Here is a 23,049-nt window from a genome sequence, read left to right as displayed (position 1 = left end):
ATTCGCAATCACGTCATCAGCCTCCCACTCAGCTACGCCAAAGCACTTATGTTTAGCCAGGGAATCCCGTATCTGTTTCTCCTCAAGTTAATGATATATAAAGGAACACGAGATGCGTGAGGGGAGGAAAGGGAACGGACACGGCCACCAAACAGTGGCCGCGGCGCATGCCCGGACGAGGCGCGTTTGTCGGCAGCGGAAGGGAGGCGAAGCGGGCGGTCGAAAGGCCCGCCGCGCGGCCCAGCGCTGCTCCATTTTCCGCGAGGGAGAGGAAGGGGGGTCCAACGCTGCTACCGCGACGCCGAGAGGAGGTTGCGCCAGCGGCGACCGCCAGGGCAGCGGCGGCGGCGTTACGGAGGCGGCCCCACGTGACGAGCAGCCGCCTGCGAGCACGGATCGGCGGAGGCAAGAGTCGGTCGGCAGCGAACACCGTGAGCCAGTCGTCGTGAGAAGTCGAGCTTCGGAGGAACCCTGCCGCCCTCGGAATGGCCCCACAGCTGCAGCCCGCGGCCCTGGCCGCCGCCGCCGCCTTCTTCCTGACGCTGGCCACGCTGCCTTCGAGTGAGTGGCGTCCCTAAAGGTCGAACAGAGGTCGGCCTCGCACGCGCCGCTCTTCTGCGCGCCATCCCGTTCGCTGCCGCTCCCCGGCTTCATCTTTCCAGCGCCGGGTTCGAGCCGCCGCCGTAATCTGTGCACCGGGTCGCTCGCGCGCGCGATGTGGCCAGCCCCGGCGACAAGCAGGCTCGTGCTATACGAGTTCCTGCTCGCGGCTATTGAGCGAAGGCCATTTGCACCGATCAGCCCGGCGAAACCGCATTGAGAAACCTCGTGGCCTTAGCGGAGAAACGCGCGCGCTCCTCTCCTGATCTTTGACAGGCGCAAGCGGGTGCAAACAGCTCCGTGGGCCCAGGGGTTCCGCATCCGGCATCTCGCCTATAATCGCTGGCTCGATCAACGGGCGACTGTGTTTTCCCCCTTCGTTGCTTCGTGGAGGCGCAAGAGTACGGCGCTTTCTTCGCAGTGAGCGCGGCGAACTCTCGCCACTGGTTTCACTATTGAACGTAATGTAGTGGCGGCGCCGCGATTTCAGTGCGTAACACTAACCACTCGTGGAACGAAGTGCAATGCAATAGGTAGCTACGTGAAACGCTAATGTTTTACCTTGCTGCCTATTAAAAACCATTGCACGGGATGCTTGCTTATATACATGGATGATCCTTTTGTCCCAGCAGCCAGGTTTGATATCATCCTAAGCGACCGCCCGAACGTTAAGGTTCCTTCTGACGCCTTCTAGGACTCCGTTGCACAGTCGCTTTGTGAACATGCGTAGCTGAGTACATTCACGTTAAAACAGCAAATAACGAATTTCCCTTCTATCTGTCTGGCAATTTGACAGAGAAGAACGTTGCGCACCCATTATTCTGAAACTAATGTCCATCAGCTCATTTCCTCCTCCTCCGTTCTGGTAAATGACAATTACCCGGAAATAATGTGCTGCTTCTGCTTGGATTGTGTTCATCTTGGACGAAAGCATGATTAACAGCTTCTCATTTTAGTTTTCACGGTGCATTTCTAATTTATTAATTGGTGATCACCGTGAGAAAACGACTCATCTTTCTGCTCAGAATATTAGCGCCAGTGGATGTGTTAGTGTTAGGTACAGCAATTTCTTCAATTTGCTTGAAGAGCGCATCAGTTCCACGCAATATTATCTGACCTCCATTTACATTTTATTATGCAGTAACCAGTGCAGGGATCCTGCAGCCCTCTTTATTGACTGAACTTGAACCAGGTGCTAGAAAGATCAAACACCATTTTTCTCCGTTACAGCAACCAAAGTGATACCACAGAATGAATTATTTGGCCACGAATCAATGATGTTCCGGTAAATGGGGCTACACGCATAGGATGGAGAGTGATGCTGATTAGAACGGCACATCAAGAAGGTTTCTATCACCCTTTCAAGTGATTACATGGATGCAAGGACTCACTCGTTGCATGGATTTTCTTTTACAGTCCGTTATTTATTTTACACGTGACCGCTTCTTCCCTGCTTGGGTTCCCTGGTCAGCTTTCCCTGGTTAGCCGTACCCGTAACCCCTGATTGATTGATTGATTGAGTAACTTTTATTTTACAGTCCTGCAGAACGCGTATTAGCACGTCGCGGGCCGCTCCCACGTCGGGACCGACAACAGACGAATATTTCAAGCGTAGTAGATGCGCGCTACCGCATCCACTGCCTATGCACAAACAGTCAGTAGGAAAACCTTACCTTTTTTTCTTATTTGTTTCTACTACAGCACCTCGAGAGTACCCTCAGTAGCTGCAAGCAGCGCAGTTGTCGGCGCCTGCTAGGTACAACAAAGAGAATAACTTTCGGAACGCATGACTGCACGAGACGCGAAAGCAGATGATGTAACGGGCGGATGCACACACGCATAACAAGCACGGGCTGATATGCACGCAGACGGCAGTAACCATACCAACGTCAAAAGCCGATTAAGGTCTCCGCCGTACGTTACCGGTGTCCCGCAAGTGAGTGTACGTTAACAAACACACACTGATAGGACATATTGCGCATATTAAGCCATCTAGATAACTGTGCACTCCGCGCGTCCGGACATATTCGTAAACATTTCCCCATGAAAGACACGCAGTGCATATGCGCCTGCTGTTCTATAGGGATGAGGGAAGCAGGATGCGTGACGTCCTTCAGTGTATTGGAGGCCTAACTCACAGGATGCGTCTGGAAAAAGTGGCGTTGAGGCACGACCTCTCGGAATAATGGCTCACTTAACAGTGGGCTGCTTTTCGGTACTTCAAAATGCCCTTTCATCTGGTCCGTATTCTCTTGCCGTCTGACCTGTGCGTGTGGCAGAGTCTCGCACAGTTCGACGCGACCGCCTCGGAACCTGATACACTTGCTTATGCTGCGCCACCAAGTTTGCCTGTTCATATTCGCCTGGTTTCGATGCGCGAGTTGTTCTTATTCAAACGGACAGGACACTATAGCTGTAAAGGGACAGGTTACCGACCTCTTCTAGAATCCAGCAGGAGAGCCCATCTTTATACTGGGTGGTTACCAGTGCGGCATGCGACCATTTCGCGACTCTCGCGGCGACATTTTGTGGAGAACTTTGCACGGGAGATACCGCGTGATTTGTTCTTGCAGTGCAATGAAAAGTTGATGGCAATGTCGCATGATGTGATGCGGACTCGGCGACGAAAAGGTTTCAACGCGCAAGATGCGCCTGTGAAGAACGGTGTTGCCTGCGCGATGTAGCTCTTGCGTCTCTAAACTTTACGGGAGCATCGCCATAAACGACACAACGACCCGCTTCTCAGCCTGCACGCTTTCTGCCACGAAACAGGCTGTAAGGGAAGAGCTAAAAAAAAAAAAAAAACTCAATCTGTGAGCGAAGAAGGAAAAATGACATCGTGTTCCGACCCATATTACTCGCGCCTTTGTTTTACTTTATGAGAAAGAAGAAGTGTGGCCACAATAACGCAGATTTCAAATATTGAAAGATTTGCCTGCAGGCCCTCGCTCGAAATTGAGGTCGATATGAACGCTTGAATACTAACGAGGCGTATCCCCCAAGAGTGGGGAAGCAGGAGGGTGTTTCGAAGGTCGTGACACTGTGCTGCGCACCGACTTGCCATTGTCGGGCCCGCTTCTTGCGGGAGCCGCAGTACAGCGGCGAAAGACGAGGCCGACAGCAAGGGGGTAGTAGCTGCTACACGGGAGCGCCCCTGCGCGGTCGCGCTTCGCACCCGCACGCGCCGGCAACGGCGCTCTTTTTCGCGCACGCCTCGTTCGGCTCGGGGACCAGCGATCTGTGACGCTGGTTTAGCGCGTTTCGCAAGGACGTGCCGGCTGTGGCAATGGCTGCGAGTCGAGCGCACGCGGCACCAATCCGAAAATGAGAAGGGAAGTGGGTGGCGCGACTGTACCAAGGCCTCGCGCGACCACTCTATGCTTTCTTCATTCAGTGTAGACGTAGTTCGTTAGCGCTGCCGTCAGCGTCGTCACGTTCACGGCGCTGGCCGGCCGGTGTAGCGGTTACCGTGCCTTCACCTGTACTTCCGCGGTAGTTGGCGGTTGCCGATGCAGCGCACTGGGCTATTGTGTACAGTAAGGCAAAAAAGTAACATAAAGAACGAGAAACTATATCCGTACAGGCGAACTGAGAAATCGATGGCTGAGGTCAACGACTTGGGCGCGAACGATCGTTTTTTAGCTAAACGTGACTGCAAGCGGAAGACTGCCGTCGTTCGGGCTTTTTGTATCTGTTCGGCATACACAGTATGCCATTCACGAGGGTTGTCGGTGTCTGGTGGAAACATTCTGCACCGGTTTGCTGAGCAGGGCTTGCTGGGACACGATACGAAGTCAAAACAGAGCTTCTGGATAAGACACGCACAGTAGAAAGGCACACACACACACAAAAAAAATAATGCGGTGCCTGTCTTTTCACCATGCTCTACGTATCCCCTCAAGAAGCGTTCTCAACCTTTGCAACTTAATGCAATTGTGTTGACTCGGGTGGCCCCGAGATCAGCACATGTGATCCAGCTCTTATGATACCAGAGTCCTTTGCAGATTCTTTCGCTAACGTCCACATAACGAGAGCCCGCAAAATTCTTGGATACGTATGCGGAGGCTTCCCTGTTTTAGAAATCGGACATCCTGCCGGCGCCCTTCTCGCCGTCGCTCGATTCCTGCGAAAGCGTCAAAGGTCGACGCACTCTTTCATCGTTATATCATAAAGCTCCCTTGACGGCCGCTACCCTTCACGGCTGGTTAGACGTCGTCGGTGGAGCTTACCCCTTTAGGCAGTGATGTGCTGCATATGGCTAAGCTGTGCCGTGTACCTTGAGGCTGCCTCTTGAGAGGTTACAAATTGCGGGCGTGATAATTTTCTCTCTGCCCTTTTTTTGTTTTAATTGGCTCTTATGGCAAGGAACTACCTTCCAAGACGTCATCTTGACTTTAAGTACGAGAGAAAAAAAAAAAGGAGGTGGAACTGCTTACGTTGTTGAACGAGCTCCCACTGCGTCAAACGAAATGACACACTAAGCATACTTATTTGACACCAGCCCCGCTTCCTTCTGAATCCCGAGCTCTCCTCCATGACCAGAAGTCCATTCTCCGACGGAACACGTGTACTTGTACCCCCCTGTGTCTGCTTCCTTCCCCACAGCATCTTCCTGGTTAAATGCAAGTTTTTCTTTGGAGGCTTCGGGCTGAGCTGGCCCTATAACACCTGCCGTCACGTCTACGCCTGGGGATCTGCAAGTGACAGCCCTACAACGTTTTTTCCCAGCTGCCCAGCGCCTGTGTGTACGGCGGACGTTCAGCAACCTTTGTGACTGCGCCCTGGAACAAGGATATTATAGACACAAGATGCTTCGGGAGGTCAAACGAAAGCCTGATGTTCCGGAGGACTATACCCGTTGGATAACGCACAAGTGCGCCAACTCATTGCCGCGGTACCTGCATCACACACGGCTTCTCGCATTTATGTGATGTCCCTTTCGTTAATTTTTACTACATATATGCCTCGTAGCAAAACCCCCGAATAATAATAATAATAATAATAATAATAATAATAATAATAATAATAATAATAATAATAATAATAATAGAAGAGGGGGGAACGGGTTAAGAATTTACTCGTTTTCTACACTCTCCCCTCAGACCATTCTCTTTGTTTCTTTCTTTTCATTTCTTTTTGCTAAGCCGCTGTAGTGGCCCAGTGGCTATGTCGTTCTGCCGTCAAGCACGAGGTCGCGGATTCTATTCCTTTTCGTGGCGGCCGCATTCCGCAGGATGCGGAATACAAAAACGCACGTTTACTGGGCTTTGGGTGCGCGTTAAGCAACTCCGGGTGGTCGAAAGTGATCCGTAGCCCTCCACTGCGGTCATCCTGAAAGCCCGTGTGTAATCTCGGGACGTTAAACTCTGCCTCGTTATTTTTTTCCGATTCACTAATGCGGAAAATACTTCAGAGGGAAGCATAAGGCACAGAGGTTAGCGGGGGGGGGGGGGGGGGGGGGAGGGGAACATTCCCGTGTTTCACGCATGTTCGTTCTCACCGTTAGCGCTTGTGTGGGCACGTGGCGTGGTTGTAGTAGTTTATTCGTGTTCCCAGCAACGCTGCGTGTTGACTGGGGCGGCGAAACTGCTCTGGCGTCTGCGCGTCAGGGGCTGCGAACGCTGTTCGTCACGCCATGCCACTGTGACGAACGGCGCCGCAGGAAGGGGCATGAATGGAGGCGCGACGGCACACGGGTGGTAGTCTGGCCCGCTGGGAGAGTCGCCCTTGGGCAAGCCGCTGCTGCCTATTTATGCCCTTCTCCTCGTAGACAGAAGTTCTGGACGGGGAGTCGCGACGAGGGAATTACGATCAGCTGGATTCGCCCCTCAGAACAAACCCCAAGCAGCCGCGCGTTGCGCATACTTTACACCTCGCAGTGGAAACGCGTTGCTTGATAGACCGTGCGTACTGCAATTTGTGCCTCTTGGATGCCCGAGCGCCACACTGTAAAGTAATTTACACCCTTAAAAGTTAAAAAGGGTGTAAATCTGTCTATAACTCACACCCTTAGGATGTGATTTATATTAAACGGATACCCTAAGGGTGTGAGTTATTTTACAGTGTATACTGTTGTGGCGACTGCAGTGTGCATCGAAAAGCTAGAAGGAAGTGTCGGAAACATATCGGCGGAGACTTCTTTACTTTTCTTTCTCTTTCTTTCTTTCTTTTTTGACAAGCATGCTTCAAACGTAGCACAAAGAGTAAGCACGCACTCACTGCTCACCGCCCGGTTTCCATGCGCCTTTTATCGTTAAAAAATAATAAACACTGTTAATGCCACCGGTTCCGAGCGCTCTCCCTTTCCGTTGTGAAAGCGATGAAATTGAGCCATCCAGTGGCGGAAAAGTTTGCTTGTACGGCACATCTTATTTTGTGCCTGCCCCATGCACGTTATCGAGTCTATAGTAGGCTCTGTGGTATATAATGCTCAGCGTTGACAGCATGCCACTGTCAGGAGACGCGGATTTAGGACTTTGATAGACCAAGCGGCGAGTGGCGTGCTGTCATTTATACCGCGGTAGCTATTTTGAGCACTTTCTAACCGCAATGCATGGCGTTGCTGTCAACGTCGGTTGTGAGCAGCTGTGGCCGTAGTGATCTCCTGTCGTATGCCTGCCATCGTTCTATATTAGCGGCGAAAGAATGTTTGCGGCACACCCACAGCTCGGTCGCGGCGTGTGACGCCGCCATTGACGCGATGGTGTCGTGGTTGTTATGGCAGAGATAATTACAATGAATTTAGTTTCACGTAAACAAGCGAAACGTTACAAAATTTTTTTTATACACGCGAACCCGACAATTCATTGAAGAGTTGCGAGATGGGCTCATACGATTAATACAAATGACAATAAAAAGAACCGTGAGTAGCGCGGGGACATTGCTATTATCGCAACAATGTGAAAAGCATCTGATTATTTTCAACTTCAATGCAAGAACTTAAAGGGGTCCTGAACCACTCCGTCCGGGCTTGGTGAAAAAACGCAGTCATGTGGATAGCATACGCTGCTGTGAACATCTCAGCCAAATTTTGCAGTCGTGCGCGGCGCGTGGATCTGGCAAACGGAGCGCGAAGTCACCTTTCTCTTAAGTGCTGTCTTTTCAACAGAAGCCTGCTCCTCACTCTTTTTTGGATGCTTTATTTCATAATATAACAGATTCCCATACGCGATTGCTATTAGCTAACAGCTGACATCATTCAAGACGGGTGTTTGGCTCAGTGCGCTTCTTCCTATTGTTACTGTGCATATTTATTGGTGCAGTTTAATAAACAAGCGAAAATCTGCTTTAGAATTTCGATAATAATTACGTACTTCCGGAAGAAGTCGACTGTCGTCTGATCACGCTCAGCCGCGGCCGCCCGCGCAGTAATTAAACGTTGGCCACCCTGCTTATCGATGTCGTAGCCGCCGGGTCTCGCTAATTTCGACTAGTTTTGAACACTCAACTAGCCTCGAACCACGCGAATCTTAAGGTCAGACTCAAGTACTTCTTTCTCCACGGTCAGAGCACACGCACGCTTGCCAGCGCGCGCGCGCTCCTGGCCGCTCCCGGTTAGACGCCTTCGCAGACTTCGCTTCGTAATAAGCTTCGAAATGCGCAAGTTGGAAGTGGCTACTATCCGTCGGTCAAGCTGGTGCAGGACCCAAAGCCGGTCCGCACCACGTAGCACAGCCACACGGGAGCATGTGAGCGTGAGCGCTCATTTTAGCTCTGTCGTGCACAAAGCCAGTGCTGTGGTTGCATGTAGCTGCGGTCGAATGCGTAGCGTAGGTACCGCGGCCGTCGTGGGGTGCCGTGACAAGTCCACTGGCCGAGTGCCCTGCTGCAGCTCACCGAGGACAAGCGCGTTTGGCGCGTCGTAGGCGCTGATATCGGAAATGGTGGCGTCTGCGTGGACATCCAATATCGAATTTGCATTGCCCGCCACGATGACGTTCTGTAGGATACGTGTTGTGGGCACACCCCACTCCGCCGTAGCATTCACCGTGCAAATCATTGAAGAAGGAGCGGAAGAACCGCGAACGGTATGCTTGGTTGCCAATAACTTCACCTCTGCTGAGTGCATTGAAGAACCTTTTGCGGCACAGTATTTCTGAAATAGTCAAACTTGAAATGCATTTCTATACATCGATAAAGAGTGGTTGAGCGCTCGCCCTTTCAGGAATATGAAATTAACGGGTACTAAGGCAGCTTTTCATTGTTATATTAGAATGGAAATGTATACCGTTCTAATTGAGACGTCGTAATTAATTAATTTAAAATAAAACACCGGAGAAGGAGACCGGGGAAGTTTCATGAAACGGACCCGACTTGCATCGCTCCGCCATCAGGTCATCGCCGCCAAAGTGCTCAGAGGAGCAGCGCTCGCGGCGGCCGCTGATGCGATGGTGCGCGCTGCAGCAGAGGCGAGCACCGAGGGCTAAGCGCGAAGCGAGGCTCTTGTGGCGCGCATAGTATCGCTCTAGCTGCTGTACCTGTTTCGCACTTCGGGCGAAATATTTTGTGCCGCAGTTGCCCTGGCTCATCACAGAGGAGTCGTCATTTCGCGGGCACGTGCGAGTTCCTCTGCTTGTAGTGCATCCTTCCTCATCCTATACCTGCTTGCACCAGCGCAGAACGGTTCGGACAGATCAAGACGGTCCCGAATTCGTTCTGCTCTTTGCGGATAAATTCTTGCTCTTCCGCTTGCTGCTGGCGTTAACTGCGAAGCGGTTCTTTCGCCATACTTTATTTCATTGTTCCACGACTTCATTTGTGAGCAGAGCTATAAGTACAAGCTTCTGGGTTTCGTTGTGAACCGTGTTTCGTTTTTATTTTTTTATTTTTTGAAGAAAAAGCTTTAGTAAAGAGGGGGAGTGGGGCTATGCGGGAGAAAACAGAGCGTTTAGTCAAGTGGTCCGTTGCAAAAGGTAGACTCCGTTGTACGCCATTATACAGATCTAAAGCCAGAAAAATACGACCCACTCTGTCTTTTGAATTAGCAGGGAATGGAAGCTTATGATGTGAACGCGATGAATTAAGGTCACGTTCATTCCTTGGCATCGTGCGGTGACTTATGGTGAATGTCTCGTATGAAATGACTTTAACAGCCCGAGCAGTTTGTTAAATAAACACGTGCAAAAACAAACTAGTATGGACTTAGCTTGTCGGCTCTTCGCTCTTCCTTATCTCTTCTGGGTAGTTTTCTTCTTCATGCCTGAGTTTAAACAGAAACGCCATTTAATTATGTTTGCGTTTTAACTTTGCGAGTGCAGCGACCTCTGGGTAGCCGGGTTGCTATAGTGAGATAGCTCAGTCATCTGCAGTGTTTATCGCTATAGTGGGCAACGCTTTTCTAGTTAACTGAAATTGGACAGGCTGCTAGTCTCCTAGCTGGTTAATGGCTGTTTCAGTTTCAGTTTCAGTTTCAGTTTGTTTATTCAGACATACATTGCTTGGGTTGAAAGGACTAGAAGGCAGATGAGCTCTGCCTGACTAAGGTCCCTCCACCCATACATTTGCTCAGAAGCAGTGAGAATAAAAAAAGAAAAACAATGGCTTGTACATTAAAGCGCCACAAAAAAAATTTCGTGAACAGAAGTAACATCGCGATTAGGCATCTTAAATTGAGTAACGGAATCACAATAATGCAACAGCAATAACCCATAACAAGCACAAACGCGTACATAAATGGCAACATATTAAAAAGTACAAAGTTTGTGCAAGCGTTATACAAAATGTAACATAACAATTCCTAGCAATGTATAACTGTTAGAAAACGCAGCAGAACACAGAGGTTATAAAACAATAAAAAGGTTTTTTTTTTTTGAACTCAAGAACTTATTTAGGACAGAGCACCAGACAGTAAGTACACTGTAACATTTTTCTTTAAACTGTGGATAGAAGTACATTTTTCAATAAGTTCGTGGATATAACTATTGTTGCGGAGAAAGTTAGGTATAAGGTAGAGCAATGTTTGATTACCGTAAATGGTTCTGAATAACGGTATTCTAAATCGCTCGTGTCGGAGATCATAGGGAACATTAGTAGGGTAGCACTGAGCCATATAACTATTCAATTCATTTCCAATTTCCTTGCGAATATACAAGGCGAGCTTCAGATTAAAAAGTTGGTTAACAGTAAGCAATTTAAGCTTGATAAAATATGGCGCAGTGTGTTCAGTGGGTTCCAGATTTTCTATGGAGCGAACAGCTCTCTTTTGTATAATTTTTAACCTTTCAAGGTTCGTTCCTGAAGTCGTACCCCATATTAAGAGACAGTAATTGGAATGGGAATGAACTAGTGAATAATATAAGAATGGTCGGTTTACCTTTTACCTGCCGAGCAATTAGCTGCGGGTAATGATAATAGAATTATGACAATTCGCGATTCCTGTGGAGCGGTAGAGCGAGAATGAGGCTGTATGACACCCAAGAAATCGCGTGTATGAGTGTTGCATCGCCCATGCTTATGCCCGCTGATTATCTCGCAAATATGCGTGAACAAGGTAATATTCCTTCGTTTTTACGCGCAGTAATTTTGATGGTCGTGAAAGCGGTACGTGCTGCGCCCTGCGCATCACGTTCCATTCTCAGTTATATAGACTTCGCCGTCAGGCTGCCAAGTGCTGTTTGTGCCGCTTTTGTAGAATTACTTTCGTGATGAGCAAACACTGACAGGCCTACGCATCCAAGGGCTGCGATACAGCTTAACAGCGCACATCAAAAAACGATAAGGAACGGTAAACAGACACGGGGACTGGGTGCTGACGCCAATGTGGGCGCAAACTTCAAGAGCCGCGATGGGCTCACGTCCTCTCTTCACCGCCCGTCGTCTCAAACTGTTGACACGCACGGATACAGAGAGGTAGTAACCCGCGCCTATCTGCTGCCGAGGCCGCGGATTCGATTCCCCTCCCTAGCGGCAGCATTTTGATGGGAAAGGGATGCAAAAAAAAAGCTACGCATTGTGCCATGCCTTGGGTGCGTGTTAAACAATCCCAAGTTGTCAAAGTTAATCCGGAACCCCTAGCTACTGCGTCTCTCGTAGACGGGTGTTATACGGGGCGTTCGTTTTGTTTTGTGTTTTCGGGGGGGGGGGGGGCGCAGGAATTCAAGTCGATTTTCAGCAGCTTCTAAATGCCTGGCCCGCAAAATGTGGTCAAGAATAGCGGCCTTATGAAGCATGGCGCCGCGTTCGTTTCCCGACGAACACGGCCGAGGCTGTAGTGTACGCCGCGGTCGACTGCATCTTTGTTCTCCGGCGGTGCACGAGAGTTTTCTTGCGCGCACAGATTGCTGTCGTGAAGCGCGGCGCGCGGTCCTCGTCCCTTCTTGTCGCCGCTCCCTATCGCCAAGACGACAGCAGCCACTCGAGATAGCGGCCACTTGAGTGCGGATAATGGCGATCCGGCGGTGAGCACACCGCCGGCAAACGCGCAAGACGCGTCTCTCGTCTTCGGGAGAACCGAATCGAGTGCGCCAAAACCTTCTGGAAAAACACTCGAGAACTACCGGAATTCGCCGGCGTGCTCCGCGTTTTTCTGAGCAGTCTCTGGAAGTTTGCCTCGGAAAGAATACGCCCGCTTCAGGCGACGCGCGGGACCGATTTTTGGTGACGGAACACTCGCCGGCGAGCGGATTCTTCCTTACACTGACCAGAATGGTGAACGGGGAGAAGTTGGTGGTCGTTCATGGTTGCAGGGGCAGCGCTAAGCTGACGCGGGACGAGAGCAAGGCACCGTACGACGGACAAATAAGCGCCGACTTTCAACTGATGGATTTCATTAGGAATGCGTTTATACATGCGCCCTGTCTCATACGCAGGAAATGGGTGACAGGAAAAAAAAAAACAGTTCAGCTGGGTGCACTACAATAGCTACAAAGCGAAACACTCCCAACTCCCCCCCCCCCCCCCCCCCCGCACACACACACAAATAAGAAAGAAAAGGCGTGTTTTCGTTGTCAAGCGATCGACCTCTAAAATGTCGAACTCCCGAAGAGTCATATTCAAACTTGCGTGAACAGTGCAAGAAAATATTACAGCCTTCTAGCTTGGTCGATCTTTGTTACCTCACTTCCGTGTTATTTTCCATACGACGTGACAGGTCCGAAAAGGTTGCCGCTTTAGTAGGCAGCGTCTGGGTATTCCTCGGGAGAGCACGGCAGCAATTATGGGACCCGAGCTTTCGCGGGTGTATTGCAAACGTCTGTCATTGACAAGCATTATCCCCGGACTCCGCCGAACGGCTCGGATTTTTAAAGAACGCATTCTTATCCGTACACGTCACTTTATTCTTCTCATTTTGCTTTTTTGTTCGTCTTTCTAATTTGTAGAGTCTTGCTGTTCCGATCCGTTAACTAGGGTAGTTTTCCTTTCTTTTTTTTTTTTTTAAAGATGCACCACAATTTAAAGAAAAATTGCCTGTGGCAGACAGTAGAATTTTAACCCTTGATCTAAATTACTCGATTATGCGGCCGTCTACGACAGGTCAAAATACTTAATTGATTAATTAGGTTAATTACTCCAATCAACTAATTAATTACTTTACGGCACATATTTCAATCTACGAAATGTAGCTGTGAGTATATATGCGAGGCATATCGACTTGGAACGAATTCTGAGGAGGGCACCAGTTTCGCGATATGCGCCGTCAATGCATTGTCCTACTTACATTTGAAAGAAAATGCTGTTTCATGCATGGAAGCACAAACGTAACGGGAGCCCCAATGCATTTCGTAGGACACGTTTAAAATTAATATCTCGAAACTGGTATAGCTTTGAGAATTCGTTCCAAGTCGATATGCCTTGCATACTCACTAGCTACAATTCGTAGATTGAAATATGCGCCGTAACGTAATTAAGAAGTTATGTTATTATGTTAATTATTCAGTAATCTAGATAAAGGGTTAGAATGGTGCTATTTGCCACGGGCAATTTTTAAAAATTTAGTGCAGTTAAAAAAAAAACGCCATGTATAGCAACAGAGTAGCCGGGATCGGAGTTGCTCATGGGCAATCGCATGAGCAACGCACCGTATAATCCAAATCTAAATGCACCTCAGCTACTTCGATAACGTGATTTGCAATAGTTCTGGATGAACTCGTACAGTCAACCACAAGACCTTACGGAACACCAGATCTGAGAAAAAGCTGAATATCTGCGCAGCGTCACAACGCAGCCATTTACAGCCTCTGCCAGTATATGCGAACAACACTGTGATGGTCGGTTTTACTGACTCTTGTTACAGGCTGCTCGGATATTGAACGTTTTACGAGATCCCGTGGTTCGTAAGCTTTTGTGGTTAACTGTACCTATACGTTCGTTTTCGCGGTACACATTTCGCGTCCCCTTTCGGGCAGACATAGGCGAAAACATCGAACGCACTTAGTAATCGCTGTCCCTGACTGTACGAAACGTTGCGCCGCTTTTCTTTTAAATATAGCTTAGCTTTGACAAAACTCACCGACACAGTTTTAGACTGTGCGAAATTAGCTTTTGTCAGTTGCGTATGCCGAAAGAAGCGTGACTGTTATTAGTAACTCTTTGTTGAGATTGTGTACATTTCTCATCGGGAATACTTTCGGTAGCTATGCAGCACGCTACCGAAACGCACATCACCGAGTGCGTTGTGTTTTGAGAGATCACCCATCTTTTCCCGTCGCTTCCGAACGTGAAAAAAAAAAGAAGGAAAAAATTGAATAAAAAAGAGAGAGAAAACGAAAAAAAAATACGATAGGTAGTACACCAATATATTACAGGAGCTTATAAAGGGAACCTTTGTTTTTAGCGACGCGTACGCTTCCACAGTATTTGTCTATACACGTCTAGTAAGACGGATGCCGAGGGCCGCGACATTCCGGTCTAACTCGCAAGGGACTTACTGCACAGCCAGCGGCGTGCTAAAATTTGCCCGGTCACTTAATAACCTGGCACAGCGCGAAGCGCACTTTTTGTAAACTCGGATGCTTTCATATCCGAGGGGGGGCCACGTCGCGTTGCCAGGGCGCTGCTCACTGGGCCGGTGAAGCCCGATGCGATCTCTCTCTCTCGCCGGCGACCTATTTTCCAGCGGTGTGGTGCGCTACCGGAGCTTGTCTCGCGGCGACTGACGTCAGGCGGAGTTTGCGTCATAAAACAAAAAAAAAAAATATTGCTCGTCTTCCCGCTGGCGGTACGTTTGCCGCCGGGCGACGCAACTGTAATCTCGAGGTGCGCCGATAACCGGTTCGTTGGAGATACGTCGAGCACTCGGAATGGGCTTTTGAAGTACGCACCTTTGGCCCTTCGGGGTCTGGCCACCGCCCGTTCTCGCGTTTGTTGCGCGGGGCCAACTTCGATGCTGCCTTTTCGAATGCGTGTAGAACGCAGAAATGCTTTTCTGGGACAACCGCTGGACCGAATGCAATTAGTTGCATTTGACAGAGAAAGTTATATTCGAGCGAGTATATAGGAAGCACAATTTTGATTTAGGACGTCGGGTGTTTTTTTTTTTTTTTACACTTATTAGCGGGGGAGAGCGGTAGCGCGAAGCAGAACTAACTGAGCGCCGAGGCAAACAATGTTGAGCTGTCGTCCCGGTTTGTCTCGACGTGCAGCCGTTCTTTTGCCTCGTGCTGCCGCTCTCCCGGGTAATCATGACGCACCGATTGGGCCGAAGCGCTGCTCTTTTTACAAAAGTTGCCGAAAAATCGGCAAGTCAATACAAGCATGAAGTCTGCAAGTTCGTAACTCCGCGCCAAAAATAGATTTCCCAGTTCTGTAAGATGCATCTGTTTGAGCGTCTCAACCATATAAAAGCGATATGTGGAATTTACAGCTTGCGTGAAATTGTTAGTCTTTCAAAGGTATTACTCACGAAATAGTCGCACGTCTGAGAGCGGCGTGCAATAGATAAATTTTGTCTCCTTTAAGTGTATTATCAGGTTCAGTTTGCAGAATTGTGGTATTTTACTGATTACATAGGTCCATCGTAGAAAACTGTACACTTAGCTTGTTTTTTTTTTCTTTATTTTCAATCATTTTTGTCAAAGCTTGTCGACCTAAAAGGAAAAGTTTACTTCCTACTAGCTACTAGCCATTAACTTTTTTTTTTTAAATGCAACAAATCCCACCAAAACTGCTCCGGCGGTGGCCGAGAAAAACGATTTTTTCCGTTCCCATATATTCAGATATATGAACCCTGAACTAAAGCTGGTTCCTGCACATGTAAAATCCATCGGTGATGGGTATACGCTGTTCTGTGCATAAGTCGTGGTATTTCTTTGATTTGACGAGCAATGAGTGCTGCGCGACGCCGCTTGCTCGGCGCCTTGTCTACTCGTGAATCACCACAGGACGAGTGACGTGCGGTGCACACCAGCCCTTCTTTTGCCGGTCGCATGTGCTCGTCGGTTCAGGTCACATATCGCACAAGAACATTGTGCTTGTTTCATCGGCAGAAAACTGCGCACGAGGTCCACTTCAGTACAGTCTTAGAGCTTGCAGTATTATTTATTACACCGTACGTTGGGGCATTACCACAATATTATTCAGTTACTTTATTATATTTTGTTTTTCCGAGCTTTTAGATGAACGCGTGGTACAAGTATCCAGTGTTGCAACATCAAACAGGTCCGAGTGTGCGCCGTACGAGGAAAGATGAAATTGTCAATGCCGAACTGTACGGGGATACATTTTTGCCAGGCGCCCCTAGTGATCTACGTGATGCCGTTCCGCTGCACAAAGAAGCACAGTTGCACAGTTAACTGTTAACCTATTTCTAAATCAACCGCAAACTCGAGAGACCATGTGGCCACGGCGGGATTTCGCTCCTCGTGGTCGTTTGTTTGCTGCTCGACACAAAACTCATGGCGAAGGAGCGAAAATGGTACTTGAGCTTGTGATTAGCTGGTAGATCTGAGAAAGCAGCGCACCTTTTGTGTTTGAATTGATCACGTGGAACCGCTGCGGAACTAGGGCTTGCTACCAGCTGAACGTGTCACTATAAGGCCTTGAAGCTGGAGGCCCGTAAGTCCAGGGCGTTATTCCGGGAGGTTTCAGTCTGTTCTTAATTTCAGTGGATGCTTACAGCATGATTGTGCACCCTGCTTCTACTTCTTAGGAGTGCGTTCTCATGGGCGTTGACAATTTGGGAAAGTGTTCTGACTTTAAAATAAAAAAGAAAATATTTAAACCTCCTCTCTCTCTTTCTGCCTCACTTCCTCCCAATCCTCACTTGTGGCTATGCACTAGATATATACGTACTTGTTTAATAGATATTCTTGCTGGATGTTCGGGGAATAACAACCTCAGTATGATGTTTAAAGTACTCCGCGAGGTTTGATAAATCTGTAGATAGACTTCCTGGTACCACTGCCTATATGTTATACGGAAAGGTTAAGGAGAAGCGATAATTACAGATTTTCTTTTATCCCTTTTATGCACTTCTGTCGGAGTTTATATTTACGCATCTACCAGGAACAGAGGTATTGCCGCGTTGATCACTTGAAGCTAATGTACTTGGTACTTTGCTGGTCTTATGCCAGTGAACAACTTGCATCGGCACCGCACGCTGTTCCCCGCTAGCTTCTTCTTTGCAGACAACCTGTTTTTCGGTAAACGTCACTACATCGAGGGAAAAAAAAAGAAAATAGAAATAGAGGTTCAGACCACGCACTATTACTTCCTAGATATAATGCGCTACAAATGTAGTGCAACTTTCCCGGAGATGAGAATCTCGCAATTCTTTCTTGTTTCCAGCTATTGATCAGCGCAGGACTTGGGCAAAGTCTGGCTCTGTTGTAGGGGAGTTCGGGTCTAGTAGGCCTGGCCTCGCTAAACGGCTCTCACAGTCATAATGATCCACCGAACACGTAGCGCATACCGATCGAAGTACGCTGAGCTTTGCATGGAGTTCGGTCTAGCGGGCGAGAAAGCCGACAAGCAAGCAGTCATGCCTCAGAGGACGATGACGGAAGGATTCCGATTGTGCAGTCTCTGCCTTTGACGATTTGGCAAACTGGCTAGGCGCCTGTATATTGACGGTTGTAGACTATCCCGTAAGCAAATTAAGGACAACTAGCGAAAAGCTTCCCTCGAACGCTCCCTGTCCACGCTCACCCCGTCTAGCTGCAAAGTTTCGAGCTTTACAAGTTTTTTTTCTCGTCCGCATCGCACACACCTGCTCCCATCGTCTTCGTGGACAGTCGGGAGCACTTTATTTATGCAGCAGACCAAAGCAATTCACAATGGCCCGGCGAGGCAACAAGAGGTCGTAATTTGTATAGTTGTGCAGTTAATTGGGTACAGCACGTTCACATAGACCAAGTAGCCAAAGATGGAAAAATGGAAGGTAACAAATATAAAGCCCAAAAGCGCACAACGGGAGATGGAGCGAGAAATGATTGCGTGAGAGAGCAGATTACTGCAGCAAAACGATTCAAGACGCGGGTCAAGAGCCGCGGTGGCTCCTGCTGTGGCTATGGCGTCGCGCTGCTGAGCATCAGATCGCGGATTCGATCCCGGCCGCGACGGCAGCATTCCGATGGGAGCGGAATGCAAGAAACGCTCGTGTACGCCGTGCTTCGGGTGCACGCTATAACGAGCCGCAGGTGACTGCAATTAATCCGGAGCCCTCGCTGCCGTCATGACCCACTGTGCAGCTTCAGGACGTCAAAGCCCGTAAGACACAGAGAGAGTCGCCGACAGGGTGAGAAAGAACAGAACGAACGACAGTACACAAACCGCCTATACGACAGTCTACAGCGTTTGTTCTCTGCTTTCTGTCCTTTGTCTGCGTATTTAATCGTATCGCCAGAATAGTGTATTCTGCCATCCCGAATCAACTCGTCCAGCTTGTCAGTTTTACCATGATAGGCGTGACGTTAATAGATAAAAAGACGGCGGTATAAATTAGAGGGCAGGTGCAGGTAGCTGATATTTTAATTGAAATCATGGAAGAAGGATTGTAGGTGGGCGGGTCATGTAAGGCGTGTTATAGGGCAGATAACCGGTGGTAACGGAATGGGTGCCAAGGGAAGGGACATGCAATCGAGGGGGGCAGCAGACGATCGGATGTGAATAGACTCAGGCATAGGATGGGGGGTTCGGCTGACGCAACACGGGGCTAATTCCAGCTCTTTGGTCCGAAAGGACTTTGCCCTGCAGTGCATGGTCTTGAATAAGTCTGATGATATATTTCTTTCCTCACTTACGTGGCACCATGTCTCTGATCGAAGCTTTAGAGTGGCGTGCGTAGGTTTCTCGGGGCATTTTTGTCCCCTTAGTGCCTCGGAAATGTTAAAGGAACCTAGTTCACCGGCATGTGCAAGGAATTCACGGAATGCAACAATACGGGCGCATCGCTGAGCCTTTGCAATTCGTCAAAGGTCAGACCTTTTCGCGAGCGCTCGAATTCCAATATCTGTGGTGATTAGGCGTTTCACCGAGCGTTTATAAAAAAAACTGGTCAGAAGCTATAGCTGGCGTGCGTCGGCTGACGTCACGGTTGTCGCGCGGTGCTTGCGTCAGCAGCGTGCGCCCGGACTGCGAATGGTGTCCTTATCCCGGCCACGGCGGCCGCATTTCGATGGGGGCGAAATGCGAAAACACCCGTGTGCTTAGATTTAGGTGCACGTTAAAGAACCCCAGGTGGTCAAAATTTCCGGAGTCCTCCACTACGGCGTGCCTCATAATCAGAAAGTGGTTTTGGCACGTAAAACCCCAAATATTATTATTATAATGGTGTCCTTAGAGAAGGGGCGGCAACGACTCTCTGCCTGCTAACAGTGCTTCCCAATGTTTTTCCCTTCCAGCTACCAGTGCCATCGAGTGCTACGTCTGCAGCTCTGCCACCAATCCCGACTGCGAGAACCCGCCGTCTACCATGAATACAACAAAGTGCAGTGATTTAAGCAAGGGCTCCAAGTACACGGCTTGCAGGAAGATTGATGAGAACGTCGACTTTGAAGTCAACGGATGTAAGTTAAAACAACTTTTAATCGTATGCACTGCCGAGCCAATACACTTGTTCTTTGTGCAGCTGTAAGTACGTATGTGACGCGAGCACTCAAAGCAGACTCACGTGCCCTATGGCAAGACAGGGAAGGTTTTCTTTTTTCTTTTTTTTCTCAGGAAGGGTGCGCGCGACCGATACATGGTTGTAAGGGATCGCGTATAGCCTGCACGTGCTTCTGGGCATGTACTTCTGTAGCTCTGAGGCTGGAATTATTTTCAACAGAAATTTTCAGTCAATCATGTATGAGAGTGTTAAACATAGCCAAAGGCAGCTGGCCAAGGACGAGAAAAAAGCGTCGTGAATCCGTCCCCCGGTTTTGATTTGATGAAAGGCGGTTGTTGAGAGCCATTCTTGCAGTAAATACTCGGGGATTACTGGCCCGCCACAGTTTAAAACGTTTGACGCCTAATGAATTGTTCATTCGGGAGGCTATCCATATTGCCTGGCACGCAATTTAACACAATGACGTGCAAGTAAAAAATGGAATTTTATTTTTGCTCTTGTTTTCTCAGCGCCGCTTTCTTTTTTTTTTTTAAATGAGTTCAGGTGAGTTAGGCGAGAAAACCAGCCTCAGTAATTTCTAAATACTTTATCAGTAACTTTCTGCGAAGGGTCTTCTAGAATGACGGAATGATCGTCAATTCCCGGGCGAATGTTTAATTTATAGTTAACTTTTCTTAAGAGGGAAGCACTGACGTGACTTTCTGCGTGAATCGTATGGTATGGTGAATACGTGATAGTGGATTAACAAGCAGCAAAAAATATGTCAGTTGCCCTTCGGGTAGCCACGCGCTCCACGCTGATGAGTGGAAGTGTGGTAGAACTTATTATTGCGATAGGAATTATATGGACGCTCCAGGCAAAATTTCGTCCTCGTCGCCACCGTGGTGTTCCGTATAAAGTCCAAGTGCGATAAAATCTCGGCCGCGATGCGAGCGGAAGCTTGCGAGAGTGGACGAAACCGGAAGCCGTCCTGGGCCTCTGTTTGTAAATAGTGAAAGGGCCTACGTAATATTTCGCGATGTTGAGCATGACGTCGTGGGTTGGATCCCGGCCGCATTCGGATGGGGGCGGAATGCAAAAACACTCGTGGACCTTGCATTCAGGGCACGTTAATAAACCCCGGGTGGTCGCAATTAATCTTGAGTCACCCATTTACGGCGTGCATTATGTGATAGTAGTCTGGCTCGTAAAACCCCAAAATGTAACATATGAACTATAGAATATTATGAAGCCGAATTACTGAACATAACGGAAGTTGGCTAATGTTAACGCAAGTTCGAAAAAATAATAATGAAGTGTAATAAATAAAACTATGCACCCGCAGCGGTGGGCGTTCTGCTGCTGAACCCAAAGGCACCAGTTACAGGATCTCGGTGCTCGCTTTTCGGTAGGGACAAAACATCAAAGCGCCTGGTACTGGAATTTCCGTGCACGTTGAAGAACCACAGGCGGTGATGATTTATCCGGAGCTTCCAACTATGCTGCTACTCTTAGCAGGCGGGTCCACTTTACGACGCATAAATGTGTCAGTTAACAGCTTCTCACGATAGCAGCTATAAGATCAGTCGTATATTTGCTTGTAGCAAGGTACGAGTTCTCGACTAGCCAAAGCAAGCAAACAAACAAAACATCCGCGAGGCTTGCTGAACAGTGGTGTGGCCGCGTTATTCCAGCATATGGCAGCTTGGACAACCTTAAACATTTCGCGAGTAACATCGAGAAGCGCGGAGTATCTGCAGCACTTGCACAGCGTTTCAGTAACGAGCTTTTGCTAATACAAGGAACGCAAACATGCAGGATAAGTTCGTGCTCACGAAATTATTACTTGCTGTCAAGCACTCTTGGACGATGGCGTAGATCACGTGGATCAGGAGCGCTTTCCCCATAAAATGGGGGAATGGCGTATCAATGCCTACAACCTTTAGAGGTGCGGCTAGGAACACGACAGTCTGCCTATATTGACATTGTGCACGTTCCGTCGCTCTCTTCGCCGCTTCGTCGCCTCTGGAGTAAATTGCCGTGGTCGAGACGCCTCGCGCGTGCGCCACGGTGTTTGTTGTCCTTTCCGAGCAATGCTGCTTAGCGAGACCGCGCGCGAAAGTGTCGAGCGAGGGTCGCGGTCTCCTTGCGCGCCCTGCCGCATCGTGCGTTTTTTACCTTCCTTCTTTCTGTTTTTTTTTTTTCTTGGGTAAAAGTGTCAAGGCCGCGCCGTGCGCAGAAGGGACAGGCCTGCGAGCTGCGTTGCCTCTGCGTGCACGGCGGTGATGTTTCTCACCTGATAAACTGTCACCGTGGCCTGATTCCACTCTGCTTCAATAGCGGTGGGACTTAACTGCTACCTGTAATGCCGAAACGGCTCATGCACTCCATCCCCGCATCGACATTTTTCGCGCAACCTGGCTGGTATGTTTGAGCAGCCTGCTGGTGGCGCTGTGGACCCTACTGAAGTTAATAATCTTACTTGTTATGTGCATTACACATTATGATTCCCGCACCGGCGTGCGAGAATACCCCCGCGTCGTCTCACCCCGGGCCCTTTCACCGCAGTGCCTGCCGTCAAGCGCGTGATCCGCCAGTGCGCCGTGGAGGGCGAGCCGGACAGGCCGTGCTACTACAAGGCCGGCTTCGGCGGACGCGTCAACGTGTGCCATTGCTTCGAGGACAAATGCAACAGCGCCAGCGTGCCGGCCGCCGCCGCCGGCCTGGCGGCCGTGGGCGTGCTACTGGCGCTGCGGGTTGCGTAGCGGCGCGGACCCAGCGCGCCCGTGCTGCGCCGCCCCCGTCGTGAGTCCCACAGCCGGGCTGTTGTGCTCGGGACAGATGCCGATAGCGCCGCCGGACCATAGTCTTCGAAAGTTTCCTTCTCTGCCCAACCTTGGTGACTCGGTTTCCAGTAGCAGCGCCGTCGCTGACCACCTGTTGTACCTCGGTCCCGTATGCTCAGAACCAGCGTTCCAGCTAGCGTCCCCGGTTTGCTATTTGTCTTCAGAGGCAGCCGTTACGTGCGTTCGTTCTTCATTCATAAAAACACACCTCTCGACACGTTCCTTTCGCCAAAGCATGCGCGTTCGCGCTGTTCGTGGCACATACGGCTGTCCTTCCCAAGCCGACACGGCCTGCGAAGCCGCACGCGTCTCCGAGTTGTTTAGCACCTGATCATTATACACGAGAAAAAGGAAATAAAAGAGGTAAAAAAATAGGATGTCGCTGCTTTACACGCGTCACTTGCTTCGCTTGTGCCGCGCTGCCAGAGCTGGCGGGTACGAAGCTGTCTGCGGGAGATGCGCGCACGTGCCACCGTCTATACTTAGTATGCCTGTTGAAAGGACGTTCGATGTCGACTTGTGTGCGCCGTTCTGCAACACTTCTGCGATTTTTAATCCGATTCGTGCGCGTAGCGGAGCGTAATTAGTGATCCTCCTACATACATAGATGATCTGTCCTAATAAAAAAATAGAAAACGGGAA

General features: G+C 49.3%; 1 protein-coding gene across 1 annotated transcript; it reads left to right on the top strand.

The window, feature by feature from the left end:
* Positions 1-363: 363 nt before the first annotated feature.
* On the top strand, positions 364-23,049 carry LOC142558466 (uncharacterized). The gene is made up of 3 exons (XM_075670601.1): positions 364-561; positions 19,377-19,541; positions 22,130-23,049. Exons 1-3 carry the CDS (start codon positions 486-488, stop codon positions 22,324-22,326), a joined length of 438 nt encoding a protein of 145 aa, XP_075526716.1. The 5' UTR covers positions 364-485; the 3' UTR covers positions 22,327-23,049.

This window comes from Dermacentor variabilis, chromosome 1 (assembly GCF_050947875.1).
Source record: "Dermacentor variabilis isolate Ectoservices chromosome 1, ASM5094787v1, whole genome shotgun sequence".
Lineage (NCBI taxonomy): Eukaryota > Metazoa > Arthropoda > Arachnida > Ixodida > Ixodidae > Dermacentor > Dermacentor variabilis.
This window is presented reverse-complemented; position numbering and strand designations above follow the sequence as displayed.

What these genes read in the sequence shown, in the direction of transcription:
- LOC142558466 (XM_075670601.1), top strand. Translation starts at nt 486, where the DNA reads ATGGCCCCACAGCTGCAGCCCGCGGCCCTGGCCGCCGCCGCCGCCTTC. An exon ending in GCTGGCCACGCTGCCTTCGA is followed by an intron (nt 562 to 19,376) that starts GTGAGTGGCGTC and finishes TTTCCCTTCCAG; the next exon opens with CTACCAGTGCCATCGAGTGC. An exon ending in CGACTTTGAAGTCAACGGAT is followed by an intron (nt 19,542 to 22,129) that starts GTAAGTTAAAAC and finishes CTTTCACCGCAG; the next exon opens with TGCCTGCCGTCAAGCGCGTG.